Source organism: Salvelinus namaycush, chromosome 1 (assembly GCF_016432855.1).
Source record: "Salvelinus namaycush isolate Seneca chromosome 1, SaNama_1.0, whole genome shotgun sequence".
Lineage (NCBI taxonomy): Eukaryota > Metazoa > Chordata > Actinopteri > Salmoniformes > Salmonidae > Salvelinus > Salvelinus namaycush.
Genome location: NC_052307.1, coordinates 66,201,084 through 66,216,656, shown reverse-complemented (window position 1 = coordinate 66,216,656; position 15,573 = coordinate 66,201,084). Strand labels below are relative to the sequence as shown.

The 15,573-nt window shown below is 42.6% G+C and overlaps 1 protein-coding gene and 1 long non-coding RNA gene across 2 annotated transcripts; both read right to left on the bottom strand.

Moving 5' to 3' along the window:
• Window positions 1-93: 93 nt before the first annotated feature.
• On the bottom strand, window positions 94-6,401 carry LOC120056400. Its single transcript, XR_005477793.1, has 7 exons — window positions 6,363-6,401; window positions 5,788-6,173; window positions 5,600-5,683; window positions 3,110-3,219; window positions 2,825-2,939; window positions 2,445-2,517; window positions 94-509 (listed from the first exon to the last, which is right to left on the bottom strand). It is a non-coding gene; the product is annotated as an uncharacterized LOC120056400 (long non-coding RNA).
• On the bottom strand, window positions 6,402-7,219 carry LOC120052661 (carboxylesterase 4A-like; the record flags this gene model as incomplete). The annotated part of the gene is made up of 4 exons (XM_038999710.1): window positions 6,962-7,219; window positions 6,836-6,845; window positions 6,575-6,704; window positions 6,402-6,505 (listed from the first exon to the last, which is right to left on the bottom strand). Coding segments are annotated over exons 1-4 (411 nt in total), but the record flags the coding sequence as incomplete, so codon positions are not given.
• Window positions 7,220-15,573: the final 8,354 nt, after the last annotated feature.

Genomic DNA, 15,573 nt, shown 5'->3' with positions numbered 1-15,573 from the left:
CGCCTATCAGATAAGTGTCTAACTAAAATGTTTTATTACTAAGCAGAAGGACATTCGTCTAATCAGTCACAATTATTTTATGGCTTTAATGGACATATGAACACAGCAAGATAAAAATAGACTACATAAATGGTAAAAAATGGCTAAATAAAATATTTAAAAAAAGACCAAACCATGAAAGAAAATCTGGAATATTAAAATAGCCTTTTCCTTATTTTGTGTCATATTTTGGCTAAGAAAGCCTCATATACTGTAACCTAATTGCAAACTGCTTGGCATCACTGGAGTGGAGGGCAACAACATGGACACTCCTAGAACAACATTTTGACATAGTGAACATTCAGTTCTACAGGTCACTGTGCGTCTGTGTCCAGCAGTCTGCAGTCCTTTGGGGAAGTCTTCTCTCTAGAACTGGGCTCTCTTCTTTTCTGAGACACTGCCCAGCCCGAGGTTGGCCTGGATCTGTAGTGAATGTCGGCCAATCAAACACACTCTCTCCATTAGGGTTACTACAGGACCAGAGAGAGAGACAACCCATTGGCATCATATGAGCTGGTGCACTTATGAATACTTCATTTTACATACAGTGTATTCAGAAAGTATTCAGACCGCTTGACTTTTCCACATTGTTACATTACAGCCTTATTCGGAATAGATTTAAGACAACAAATCCTCAATCTACACACAATACCCCATAATGACAAAGCGAAAACATGTAGAAATGTTTGCAAATGTATTAAAAATACAGAAATTCCTTATTTTCATAAGTATTCAGACCCTTGCTATGAGACTCGAAATTTAGCTCAGATGCATCCTTGAAATGTTTCTACAACTTGATTGGAGTCCACCTGTCGTAAATTCAATTGATTGGACATGATTTGGAAAGAAACACACTTGTCTATATAAAAAGGTCCCACAGTTGACAGTGCATGTCAGAGCAAAAACCAAGCCATGAGGTCAAAGGAATTGTCTGCAGAACTCTGAGACAGGATTGTGTCAAGGTACAGATCAATGGAAGGGTACCAAAACAATTCTGCAGCATTGAAGGTCTCCAAGAACACAGTGGCCTCCATTCTTAAATGGAAGATGTTTGGAACCACCAAGACTCTTCCTAGAGCTGGCTGCCCAGCCAAACGGAGCAATCAGGGGAGAAGGGCCTTGTTCAGGGAGGTGACCAAGAACCCGATGGTCACTGACAGAGCTCCAGAGTTCCTCTGTGGATATGGGAAAACCTTCCAGAAGGACAACCATCTCTGCAGCACCACCAATTAGGCCTTTAATGGTAGTGGCCATACAGAAGCCACTCAGTAGAAAGGCACATGACAGCCCGCTTGGAGTTTGCCAAAAGGCACCTAAAGACTCTCAGACCATGAGAAACTAGATTCTCTGGTCTGATGAAACCAAGATGGAACTATTTGGCCTGAATGCCACGCATCACATCTGGAGGAAACCTGGCACCATCCCTACAGCGAAGCATCGTGATGGCATCATCATGCTGTGGGGATGTTCTTCAGCGGCAGGGACTGGGAGACTAGTCAGGATCGAGGGACAGACAAACAAAGCAAAGTACGGAGAGATCCTTGATGAATACCTGCTCCAGAACACTCAGGACCTCAGACTGGGGTGAAGGTTCACCTTTCAACAGGACAACAACCCTAAGCACACAGCCAAGACAACGCAGGAGTCGCATCGGGAAAAGTCTCTGAATGTCCTTGAGTGGCCCAGCCAGAGCCCGGACTTGAACCCGATTGAACATCTCTGGAGAGACATGAAAATAGCTGTGCCGCAATTCTCCCCCTCCAACCTACAGAGCTTGAGAGGATCTGTAGAGAAGAATGAGAGAAACTCCCAAAATACAGGTGTGCCAAGCTTGTAGTGTCATTCTCAAGAAGACTCAAGGCTGTAATCCCTGCTAAACGCGCTTCAACAAAGTACTGAGTAAAGGGTCTGAATACTTATGTAAATGTAATATTTCCTTTTATACAATTGCAAAAAAAATTAAACCTGTTTTTGCTTTGTCATTATGGGGTATTGTGTGTAGATTGATGTGGGGGAAAAAACGATTTAATCAATTTTATAATAAGGTTGTGAAAAAAGTCAAGGGGTCTTAAAACTTTCCGAACGCACCATACTACTATGACCCAACGCAATTGGTGGTTGAGCTACTATAAATGTCCTATATAGAGTAACCACTAAGTAGATATGAAAAGCATACTTGGTACATAGTAGCAAATATTTTTTTGCATACAGTAGGGAGTCTTAACTGTCCTTTGTTTAATATGAACTCTTCTGTAACTTATTTAGAAATCTATTTACTCAGAAAAGTCAGAACTTCTGGCGGTATGAAAACTTGATTACATGGCAGAAATCTGGTTCTTGTTACATGTATGTGTTGAAGCTTCTCCAACTAAATACACAGTGTGAGAGAACAAGGGATCTCTCACCCTGTTCTGGCAAAGTTAGTCCAGTATTTCATCATGGTCCTGCTAAGCTGTCGTTCCTCCTCTGTCGTGTTATCTATGAGTGGAAAACTTTTTTAGTTCTGTTGTTTCCAAGAAAAGCTGCAGAGATAGTTACAGGCTCAGCAGAATGAGCTTGTCCAAATATAATCTTCCTCAGTCTTTTGTCACGTAACAGTATTAACCTCTGACTATGTTATTTCACAGTAACTTGTTACTCATGTTATTGTTATGAACAGTTCCCCCAGAATTTGATATAAAAACAAGGTTTTCAAATATATTTAGCCTACAATATCTCCAGAATATTTTTTTAACTACCATTCACTGTCATCTGTCCAAAAGGTGGCAGCAAACACAAAGCCTACCTCAGTGGTCTGCTTTCACAAAGCCTGGTCTGCTGATGTGACCATGGAGGAATGCTGCTGGAACTCATAGTAGATCAAGCAACCAGAATCTTGCATAGACACGTGTGTAATGTATCTGTGAATACCAACAGAGCATGTCTGTCAACTACAAAAAGTCTCAATCATTTAGATATGTCTTAAAATTATTTATTCATAATTATTAAATAATGTCTTCCAGGAGGTTTCTAAAGAGAATAATAAAAAAATAGGGCATCTGATTGGTATAGTTCCCAGTGTATGCCTCACCTCTACACCCCCTGGGACCACAATCAGTAGAGGCATCCCTGTTCCCCACGGGGTCATTCATGTCACCATGTCTCCTCTACGATGATCCCCAGGGCAGAGTCTGGCTGATGCTACCAGGGAGATACAGGGTTTAAAATACAGCTCATGGACCAGACTGTTAGATGTTTTATTATAAAGCTGCCACCAAGGTTGGGGAGTAACTGATTACAAAATAAAGTGTATTAAGTGTCACTAGTGGATTTTTAATATACCATGTATTTATGTATGTATGTCTGTATACATAAACACTGTATATACAGTACTGGGCAAAAGTTGACCCACCTACTCATTCAAGGGTTTCTTTATTTTTACAATTTTCTACATTGTAGAATAATAGTGGACATCAAAACTATGAAATAACACATATGGAATCATGTAGTAACCAAAAAAGGACTAAATCAAAATATATGAAATTCTTCAAAGTAGCCACCCTTTGCCTTGATGACAGCTTTGCACACGCTTGGCATTTTCTCAACCAGCTTCATGAGGAATGCTTTTCCAACAGTTTTGAAGGAGTTCACACATATGCTGAGCACTTGTTGGCTGCTTTTCCTTCACTCTGCGGTCCAACTCATCCCAAGCCATCTCAATTGGGTTGAGGTCGGGTGATTGTGGAGGCCAGGTCATCTGCTGCAGCACTCCATCACACTCCATCTTGGTCAAATAGCCCTTACACAGCCTGGAGGTGTGTTGGGTCATTGTCCTATTGAAAAACAAAATGATAGTGGGACTAAGCACAAACCAGATGGGATGTCGTTTCGCTGCAGGATGCTGTGGTAGCCATGCTGGTTAAGTGTGCCTTGAATTCAAAATAAAGCAGACAATGTCACCAGTAACGCACCCTCACACCGCCATGCATCATGGTGGGAACCACACACATGGAGATCATCCTTTCACCTACTCTGTGTCTCACAAAGACACGGCGGTTGGAACCAAAAATCTCCAATTTGGACTCAGACCGAAGGACAGATTTCCACCAGTCTAATGTCCATTGCTTGTTTCTTGGCCCAAGCAAGTCTCTTCTTCTTGGTGTCCTTTAGTAGTGGTTTCTTTGCAGCAATTCGACCATGAAGGCCTGATTCACAGTCTCCTCTGAACAGTGGATGTTGAGATGTGTCTGTTACTTGAACTCTGAAGCATTTATTTGGGATGCAATTCCTGAGGCTGGTAACTCTAATGAACTCCGCAGCAGAGGTAACTATGGGTCTTCCTTTCCTTTGGCGATCCTCATGAGAGCCAGTTTCATAATAACACTTGATGTTTTTTTGCAACTGCACTTGAAGAAGCGTTCAAAGTTCTTAATTTTCCGGATTAACTGACCTTCATGTCTTAAAGTAATAATGGACTGTCGTTTCTCGTTGCTTATTTGAGCAGTTCTTGACATACGTTAATTTGCCTGTTAATAAAAATGCATTCCAGGTGACTACCTCATGAACCTGGTTGAGAGAATGCCAAGAGTGTGCAAAGCTGTCATCAAGGTGAAGGGTGGCTATTTGAAGAATCTCAAATGTAACATATTTTGATTTTTTAACACTTTTTTGGTTACTACATGATTCCATATGTGTTACTTCATAGTTTTGATGTCTTCACTATTATTCTACAATGTAGAAAATAGTCAAAATAAAGAAACCCTTGAATGAGTAGGTGTCCAAACTTTTGACTGGTACTGTATATTTCCCAGAGCGTACAGACTTGTTTTGTAGATCCTTTAGAATACTCAATTTTTCTATGTCAAGCAGCTGCAAAACCTGTTTTCGTCTTTTTCGACAAATCCCAATCTTTAGCCTGCCTATTATCAGACAAAGGTCATTTATATTTTGCATAAAGCCTACCCACCGTTCTATATTAACCAATCAAGTAGCAGTCTTGTGTGACAATCAAAGGAGGAACTCTAGGATCTCCTCTTAAATCTACAGGTTGATAATACTGTCATTATCATCCCAGTGTGTATTTTCCTGCGTACATCATGGTATTAAAAAAGTGGAAGTGAAGTTCCCGATTGTTCTTTCACCAGCAAAAATATTGTAATCAGATTACAGATACTTTTAAAAACCTAAATTATTCCTTCATGGATTACTTTTAAATTCAGAAAGGATGCTTTTGAAAAAAAATACATTGACACCTTTCTGATTTCTCAATGCCATTCAATTCAGCATTGAAAAAAGGCGCAAGTTTAAGTTAGTTCCACCTAAGCGAGTCTGACCACAAGTCAGAGGCCACCATGATGACACACCAAATGCATTTGATGGATCCTTTTCTTCGTCTTCTAATGCCTCTTAATTAAGGAGAAAGTAATCAAAAAGCAACTGAAAGTAATCTGATTACATCACTGAGTTTCAGCAATCCAAAAGTTACATTACTGATTACAGTTTTGGACAGGAAACTAGTAACAAAAAAATTACATTTAGAAAGTAACCTACCCAACCCTGGCTGCCACCATACTTCACTAACCAGTTTTTGAAGCATAAACACCAGGATCATAATCATCATGTTTTCATGGGTCATTCCAAGATCCCAGCCAGGAAACAGGAAAAACTGGTAAAAACAAAATGATAAAAGTACATTTACCTGTAAAATATATGACAGTTTTCATATCTTCATGCAGGGACATACATGTGGTAGCATCCAGCCATACTCACGGTTGTTGATCCCTAGGATGCTGGGGAAGCCCAAGAAGCTCTTGGTCTGCAGGACTTCCTCCAGGTTGGTAGGGATGACTGTTCCATCCCTGTGCACAGACAGAACCATCTCCCCCTGTGGAGAGAGAAGATGGGCCCCAGAATGGAAGTCAAACAACAGCCATGTTGTTGCATTCAACCACACAAAACAGTATAAGTTAGCTAAAGCAGAAACAGCCTGGCATTCGGATACATACACCCCACACACTATAGGGTGAGTGTGAGGCTCAGAACATATCTACTAGTGCAGGTGTAGCCACCTCTCTGTCCTGTGGGCTGAGGGTACTGAGGCAGGTCATGAGCTCTGCAGAGTCATCACTGGGACAGCCTGCTCTCTGTGCCACCAGCTGGAGGAAGGAGAGATTGAAACCAGAGCATTTGAATGACTAATTACAACACGTTACATTGTACCAGAATAATAATGACAGTCATAAAACCACTGAAGGTTTTACCAGTTCTGATATTGTATATGAAACAATGTATGGGATCCTTGAGACTTGCTGTTATGATCAGCACACTGTGAAACAGCAGATCACCTGTGCAGCAGGTTTGGGGTCATCCTGGATGAACATAGAGATGAGGGGTTCTCCACTCTGACTGATGGCCCTGTGGAACAGTCCTGATGACAGACAGAACCATGGATCAGTGCCCAAAGTAAGCCTACATACAGACAGTGCATCTTTCTGTATCAGCAAATATCTGTTTTCCTAGATACACAGTACACACGCAAAAAAGACAGCAACACCACCAGCAGACTCTCTAAAAATGGTGACAGATCCTGGGTCTCCCCCAAAACTGCTGATGGTCTCCTGCACCCAGCACAGGGCACACACCTGGTCCAGAACACCCACATTCCGGGGTACTGGCCATCTCCAGTGCTGGACAGTCACACAGATATTAGATCAGATATGCCAGGGTTGTGTTCAGTAGACACCAAACAGGAGAAGATGTTACTGACCTTAATTTGTGCATTGATCATATTGACCAAATGCAGTACATAGAAGTGTACCTGAGGAACCCTGGGATACCCAAACATTATTGGAGGATGACTACGTCCCTGAAGGCAGCCAATGAGGAGCCATCAGAGTGAAGCCCCTCCCATGAGGACCACCAAACCAAAGACATGTTTGTCTACTCTTGAGGTAGATATGAGTACATTCTCATGTCTCTCCTCACTGGTAGTTTCCTTGGGTCCCCAGGTTTGACTGGTGTGTAGATATTCAGGTAAAGGCAGTCCTCTGAGGTGGTTAGGACAGGGAACTGACCTCCGTACAGGTCCCCCATCTGTCTAGTGTGGTTCATGTTCTGCAGACACCTATGTGTTAAGAGGACAAGAAAGGTGACATTTTATTACACTATCAATAAAAACGTGAATGGCAGAATGTTAATCAGAATAAGCATGATTCAGAGTTCCCCATAAAACAGTATAGGCTGTTTGTCGGTCTCCCTGCCTGTCTCTCTCGCTAACACATTACTGCTTAGGCTCATACAGAGGGGGAATAAGCCTTGGCGTCTCTCAGTCTCTGCCACACCCGGGGAGGCTGGGGGCCTGGAACTTCAGCGGCCCGACAGGGGGCTCAGCGAAGGGGATCCCCAGGTAGGCAGCCTCCCTCTGGCTCTCACTCTGACCAGTCTGCCCTCCAGCTGACCATATCTAGTATGAAGCTGGATGAGGCTCTCTCTGTCCCCTGGAAAAGATTTACATTATAGAAAAGGGATTGTAGTAGTCTGTCAAAGGATGCATTAGTTGGGAAAGGAGCCATTTACAGCCATTTACAAGCATATCATATTTATAAAATAAATTTAAAAAAAATATATATATATAGCTTTTTGTTTACAGCTAATCAATGCATTTCATAGTTGCTAAAATGTGAATTAAACAGGACATACATTCTTACCTGCGACTGTATGGAAACTCACAAACAGGCTCAGACTTATCCATGCAAGTAGGACTCTTCTGCCCTGACCCATCATAGTGGTGCCAGAGAGATTATCCATTCACATCTGTAGAATATCAAACCACATTAAGATCTATTTCAGCAGTTGCCGATTTACATAATCTCTATACATTAATGCACATTACATCCATATCCAGTGAGTAACCAAATATCAATACATTAGAGAGAAAAGTATGCCTTCCAGCTAAAGGAATATGAACCGTATGGAGCCCCAATTCAGTTAAATGCCTTCAGTAAATCTGTGGGAGACTGAGGATTGAGCTGCTCTTTATATCACAGGCTGGCATTGGAAACTCCAATGCAACCTGTTATGGATTTTCTAAAAAGCCAGCCGAGTTGATTCAGTCATGATCGAATGTCAAACAGCAGTTTGAAAAGGCTGAGTCCTCTGAAAGAACATCCTGGTTCATTTTAATCTGCTATAGCTGCCTGGACATGCACTATGAAATTAGATGTCATGCTACCAACTCCACTTATTTATCTTGGGTCTACATTTCTGCCAAGTTCAGAGTGTGCAGAACATCAATAATGACATGATATCAGGCAATCAACTATGAGTAAATTACCTTCAGCTTGGCTCAGGACAGGACTAGACCTTGAGCTAACCTGGGCAGAGATTACATTGAACTAACATCATTGGCAATACAGTAACCTAAAGTGCTGAAGTTACAGCAGGCTGTAATGTACATTTTAAAAGTCCCTGGTATCACGTATATTCCCTCTCCAACGCTCTAGGTCACAAGGCTGCTCATTATTACGCACACCTGTCACCATCGTTTCGCGCACCAGCGACTCATTAGACTCACCTGGACTTAATCACCTTCCTGATTACCTTCCCTATGTCGGTCACTTCCTTTGGTTCTTTCCCTAGGCGTTGTTGTTTTTTTCTGTTTCAGTGTTTCATGTCTGTACTACTCTTGTTTTGTTCATTTATTTATTAAATACACTTCCTGAACTTGCTTCCCGACTCCCAGAGTACTCATTAGACCTGGTTTTAATGGGATGTGGAATAAGCAATGCATCAAATAAATTATGGAATTATAGTAAACTAGTTGAATGCAATCAACCCACAATAAAATAGTTTATAGGCTAGGCTATAATAGTATTATAGTCAACTTACATCTTCAACTATCATGCATTACAGTAAAAGCAGAACGAGAGGCAGCTACTTCAAATAATTTGCAAAAGAAAATAAGTATCTTGGCTCACCAGTGAAAGCTGCTCTCCAATTGATAACTCGGTGCAATATCAGGTATTGACATTATTAAAGTCTGCTGTTTAGAAATGCCATAACCTGACAATCTTTCAATACGAAGGAACCAGAAATCAGTTTTAGTCCACTGGAATTCTGTGCAGTTTGGTTGTTTTCAGTAAAAAAAAAGAAAAGGCGCATGCCCAATGAGGCAACAGAGGAGGATCAATTTGACCGATTTTATGTAAATCCTTGACTGTCGCCTAGGGATAGTCACGTGTGTCCACTAGAGAGTTCCTGCACCCAGATGCCGTTACCATGGAAGTAGGATAGACTGAGGCAGTTGTGCTAAGTGCCGACAAAGGCATAAAAGACAGAGGCCTCAGGCTAGCAGGCTCGTGTAAAATGGATGTCTATATTCCATTTAAGTAAATCAAGCTGCAATCCACAACAGAAAAACACACCCACCACGGAACTTCTACCCCCAAGCCATGAGACTGCTAAATAGTTAACCAAATAGCTACCAGAACTATCTACATTTACCCTTTTTGCACTAACTCTTTTAACTCATCACATATGCTGCTGCTACTGTTTATTATCTATCCTGTTACTTATATGTACATATCTACCTCACTTACCTCGTAACCCTGCACATATTTTATGTATTTTTTATTCAATATTTTATCAGGGAGTCATACTGTGACCAAGGTCTCTTTTACAGATGAGCCCGGAATTACATACATTACAGAAAATACACACATCAAAATATAAATACAAAATGCAAGCAGAAAGAAAAACATGGTCATGTTGATAAAACGTTTACTGGAGACAGGAGATCAAGTGGAGACATAGGACGAGGTGGATATTTGTATAATAAGGCCGTTTTATTCAAGTGTAAAGATATCAGGCAAAGCGTGCAGCACGGCCCCTTCTGTCTGATTCGTATGGAATCGTCGGAAAAGAGACGCTCTAAACAGTTCATACAGATTATATAGGCAACAAGCAAAGTAGGTTGATCTTGTAGTCTGGCCTTCTGATTGGTCGATCTGGGTCGTGGGTAGTCCTGATCAGGCCTGGTGTCAACGTTCCATTGGTTCTTGAGATAGTTCTTTGTCTTGTGCTCCAACCTTGAGTTGTGTGTGTCTGTGGTTGTCATGGGGGAGGGGAGTTGTGTGTGTCTGTGGTTGTCATGGGGGAGGGGAGTTGTGTGTGTCTGTGGTTGTTGTCTAATGAGACCAGCATATGTCCAAGGGAAAACGGGGGTGTGTGTATTTTGTATAAAAGATAGCTTATGTTGAGAAGTTGTTATTACAAGTTTCCAGTATCTATTACAATTTCTTACAGTCATAATAACAAACACAGCAATCAGTAAAAAGGTCCTCAATCAGCGTTGATTGAGGAACTTTGGCCTAGAGGCAGCAAAACATCACATTTAAGAACATTTTGAAGATTGTTTCACAGATAAGGTGTAAAAAAACTCAACGCTGATTTACCTAACTTTACCTAATTAGAGACCAAAGGAATTTCCAGAGTTAGCCATCCTTGAGCTCGGGTGTAGTAACTCATATGTCTAAAGTTTAGTAATGATGTTACGTACAATGGGACTTTTTTTGTAAAAAGGCTTTATAAATGAAAACATATCAATGTGTCAACCTATGTGACATCAAAGAGGGCCAACCAACTTTCTGGTAGAGAATGCAGAGTACTAAAATTGTCACCCGCAATAAAGCGCAGTGTGCTAGGATAAACTGGCTTTAATGAAGTGGCAGCTACGTTCATATAGATGATGTGGCCATAGTCTAGGACCGATAGGAACTTTGACTGAATAATCTGCTTTCAACTATTAAGAGAGAGGCAGGACCTATTTCTATAGAATAACCACATTTTTATTCTCAGCTTCTTAACTAACTCCTCAATATGCTTTTTAAAAGATAGCTTTTCATCTATCCAGATGCACAGATATTTGTAAGCATGGCTCGATCAATATGGGCACCGTCCAAAGTACATATGCTTAAATCATCAGAGTTATTTTTATGTGCTCTTGAGAACAACATATACTTAGTTTTACCTGCATTCACAGGTAGATCGCCATGCACAATGCCAAGCGTCGGCTGGAGTGTTGTAAAGCTCGCCGCCGTTGGACTCTGGAGCAGTGGAAATGCATTCTCTGGAGTGATGAATCATGCTTCACAATCTGGCATTCCGAAGGACTCATCTGAGTTTGGAGGATGCTAGGAGAACGCTACCTGCACGAATGCATAGTGCCAACTGTAAAGTTTGGTGGAGGAGGAATAATGGTCTGGGGCTGTTTTTCATGGTTCGGGCTAGGCCCCTTAGTGAAAGGAAATCTTAACGCTACAGCATACAATGATATTCTAGATGATTCTGTGCTTTCAACTTAGTGGCAACAGTTTGGGGAAGGCCCTTTCCTGTTCCAGCATGACAATGCCCCCATGCACAAAGTAAGGTCCATGCATAAATGGTTTGTCGAGATCGGTTTGGAAGAACTTGAATGCCCTGCACAGAGTTCTGACTTCAACCCCATTTAACACCTTTGGGATGAATTGGAACGCCGACTGCGAGCCAGGCCTAATCGCCCAACATCAGTGCCTGACCTCCCTAAAGATCTTGTTGCTGAATGGAATCAAGTCCCCGCAGCAATGGTCCAACATCTAGTGGAAAGCCTTCTCAGAAGAGTGGAGGCTGTTATAGTAGCAAAGGGGGGACCAACTCTATATTAATGCACATGATTTTGGAATGAGCTGTTCGACGAGCAGGTTCCCACATACTTTTGGTCATGTAGTTTATTTTACTGGTTTGTGACTCACTGACACTGCCCCCGGTTAGAGGAAAATAAAGCAGCCCAAGAGTTAACACACACAGGAACTTTAATCACACACAATCATTTTAATCACACACAGGAGAAGATGAACATGGGTATGTACATGGGTATGGTTCTGTAAAGGTACAGAAACAGAGAGACAATGAATGTACACATGGAATGCAATGAATGGAGCAGGATGAATGTATGCATATCAAATGAGGGACAAGAGTAAATAAAACTAGAACAGAACAGCACAATAGGTAAGGACTTTATCTAATAGCCAGGTATTAAATAATAACAACAGCAGAGTTAATGTAAACATATTTTACCTTTATTTAACTAGGCAAGTCAAATTCTTATTTTTAATGATGGCCTAGGAACAGTGGGTTAATTGCCTGTTCAGGGGCAGAATGACAGATTTGTACCTTGTCAGCTCGGTGATTTGAACTTACAACTTTTCATGTACTAGTCCAACACTCTAACCACTAGGCTACCCTGCCACCCCAAATATTACATAATACCCTACAATGTGGATATACAAATGGGCAACATAAATAGTAGCGGTGTGTGGGTAAAATATGTGGTTGTCCATGGTTCTGATTTCTGTGTGCGTGTGTGGATACGTGCATGCGCTTTCATCCAAGTAGAAAAACATGTTGACTCGCCCTACATGTAGAGAAACGCCAATGCCATCCTCCTCTCTTTCATGTTGATGAAACGGTCTGTCATACAGTACACACTTTTATTTGTTGTTGTCCTAGGCTACCTGTCTAAAATGCTTGCTCACTAGCCTAACTGCCATTCTTGGGCAACGTTAGCTAGTTAACATCAGCCTTCTACATCTAGCTACATATATAGCTATTGATAACAAATGTGTATTTTGTGGTTGTGACCCAGAAACTCATGACCATTTATTTCGGGACTGTTCTTATGTCAGAAGATTTTTGAAGTGAGTTAGAATATTTTATTTAAAAAGAAATGACTATTAATGTTAATCTGAGAGACTCTGATATTATGTTTCATTTTGATCCAAATAATATGGATCCTGATTTAACTTTCATTGTTAATTTGTTTATCTTTCATGGAAGATTCTTTGTCCATAAAATGAAGTGGGCAGAGAACAAACCCCTCTTCACATTATTTAAGATAGAATTTAAATATTATTTTGAAATTATCAGTAAATGTAAAAACAAAATGCAATACGCACCCATAAAAGTATTTAACAAATTGAAAATTAATATTGATATGTAATACCCCTGTCTGTTAGGTTTATGTACTCTTGTTTGTATATTTCAGTTTTTTGTATTTGTTGTGTTCATAAAAAAAAATAAAAAAAACATCTAGCTACATATTGAACTTCCATCCTCTCAGTCCAGGGGCACAACAACAATGTATGAATGGTTGGGTCAGAATTGCCGTTAAAATCATTGGCCAGTACGGAGAATTAAGTAAAACCACAAGTCCAAATCCATATCTCCAACCATGGCTAATTTAGGAAAGGGTCAATTTTAGCTAGCTTGCTAGCTAGCCACCGGAGGACAACAGCACAACGAGATTCAAAAATTAACGTTTTTCTGTCAATGATGTATGCTCTCAATGGAATTTGAAAGGAGTGACGCCAAATCCAAGATGGCTTCCCTTTACACTTTTTTTTGGTACGCCAGGACCATTAACAGTTGAGCTCGCTCAATTTAGCTCAACGCTGACTGGCTAATTATGTATACTTTTTTGGTCAATGGAGGTCAGATGCTCGCAGGCTTCCCTTGACTTCAATGCTACGAGCGGCAACAATGTCATACTTGTTTTGACCAGACAGCATCAGACAGATGACTTACACGTAGAGAGACAGAGGGGCTCTGTTTTGCTCACTCGGATGCTTTCTCCTGTGAGATGCGTCCAGCCTCTTGCGAATTGAAGGAAATTATGAAGCACAGAGAGACGAAAGATAAATAACTGAATGCATTTTTTTCCTTTGTCCATTTTTTGGGGAAGCCTGGCTTCCCTTGGCTCCATGAATACACGCCACTGCACTAAAGGTAATGTAACGACCCTGGGTTTATAAGCGCGGAAATCAACTTTGCTGCATGAGTATGCTTTTGCGGCACAATCGATAGCGCGCCGGACCTCGGTCTAGAAGGTCGAGCCTGCTCCCTGCTGTTTCATTACATTGATGTCAGAAGTGATTGGACCTTGCACCCACGACAGTGCGTGTGCTTGGCCGGTGAACGCGTTCCTGTGAGAAATAGAGTCGCAAGCTAGCGCGAGGACGCGCTCTTTGAAAGGAGGGAGTAGTGTAACGAACCTGGGTTTATAAGCGCGGAAATCGATTCTGCCGCACGAGCATGCTTTTGCGGCACAGTCGATAGCGCCGGACTTCGGGCTCGAAGGTCGAGGGTTCGAGACCTGCTCCCTGCTGTTTCATTACAGTAATAATAGCCAATACTAATAACAACTTCAGCATAAAACATTGTACTTAGCTACGTAGTGATATACAAAGCCAAGCTAAACAACAACAACTTACTCTGTTTTCACGCATTCTATCCACATATGTCCACCCACACAGACTGGAATAACATGTTCAGTAATGGCAATATTTACTCTGTTGGAAAGTGTGGGTCAGGCTGGCTAGCCAATCAGGACCTGGAGAGACTGCATGGCTAGAGCGTGCACAAGGGTGAGACATGGCTATTGTCCGATTGGCTGAAGCCATGAGCTGGAGGAGAGATGGCGCGGCTCCAGAAAAGCAAATAAACAAATGCTCACGCAAACAGTGATATAGCGCCCTCGGCAGGGGGATTCTGTAACAGACACTGCCTGAATGGCAGTAGTGGTGCTCCCCGCCACCCAATGTAGTTACTCCATGCAGCCTCTCCATCAGCTGCAGGTCAGGAACAGCCAGAGGACAGAGGGCTTAAAGTGACCATGCGGGTTGCACGTTGGAGTAGGGCCAGACCACTATTACAAACCAGGTGCCGGGGGGAGGGCCCCCGTGTCCAGGGCCGGGGAGAAGAGCAGGCCCAGTGGTGGCGGCTCCCCAACTGAGGCAGGCCAGACCCCAGTAGCGGAGAGCATGTGCGGCGGTGGCTCCCCCACAGAGGCGGGCTGTGCCCCAGCAGAGGAGAGCAGGCACGGCGGCAGAGGTTCCCTAATTGAGGCAGGCAAGTCCCCCAGTGCAGGGACCAGAGGAGGACCAGATCAGGAGGCAGTGCTGGTGAGTCCAGGGCAGATGGTGGATCAGCTCGGACTCCAGGAGCAGGAATAGGTAGTACTCCTGGGACAGGACACTGGAGTGCGAAGTCTGAGTGGTCGGCCCCAGTGAGGTCTGGTGTGTCCCCCACAATCACGTCGGGGGTTGAGTCCAGCGGCAACAGGACCAGGATTGGAGCTGGGTCAGGTGGTGCACGTTGGGCAGAGACATCCTGGACACAGAACAGGACCCAGGGCTGTGGCTGGGTCAGGTGAAGCTGTACTGTCAGTAGCTGGTGATAGTGCTGTGGCATCGGGGTAAGCATTAGACAGGTCCGGTGCTGCTGGAGGGTCCCTGAGTGCAGGGACAGGCAGAGAGTCAGACTCGTCAGGTAGCTTTGACTGGTGATGATCTGGCGGCGGTGAGGAATAGGCTCCAGTCAGCAACATAGGCACACTACCGTGTGGCGATGCTGCTAGCATCACATAGGCCATCCGAGCCGAGGAGAGGGTTCCACAGACTCCACAGCAGTGGAGGGGGGATCGGGAATTATATACTGTGTGGGCTCAGTTTCCGTAGAAGGCAA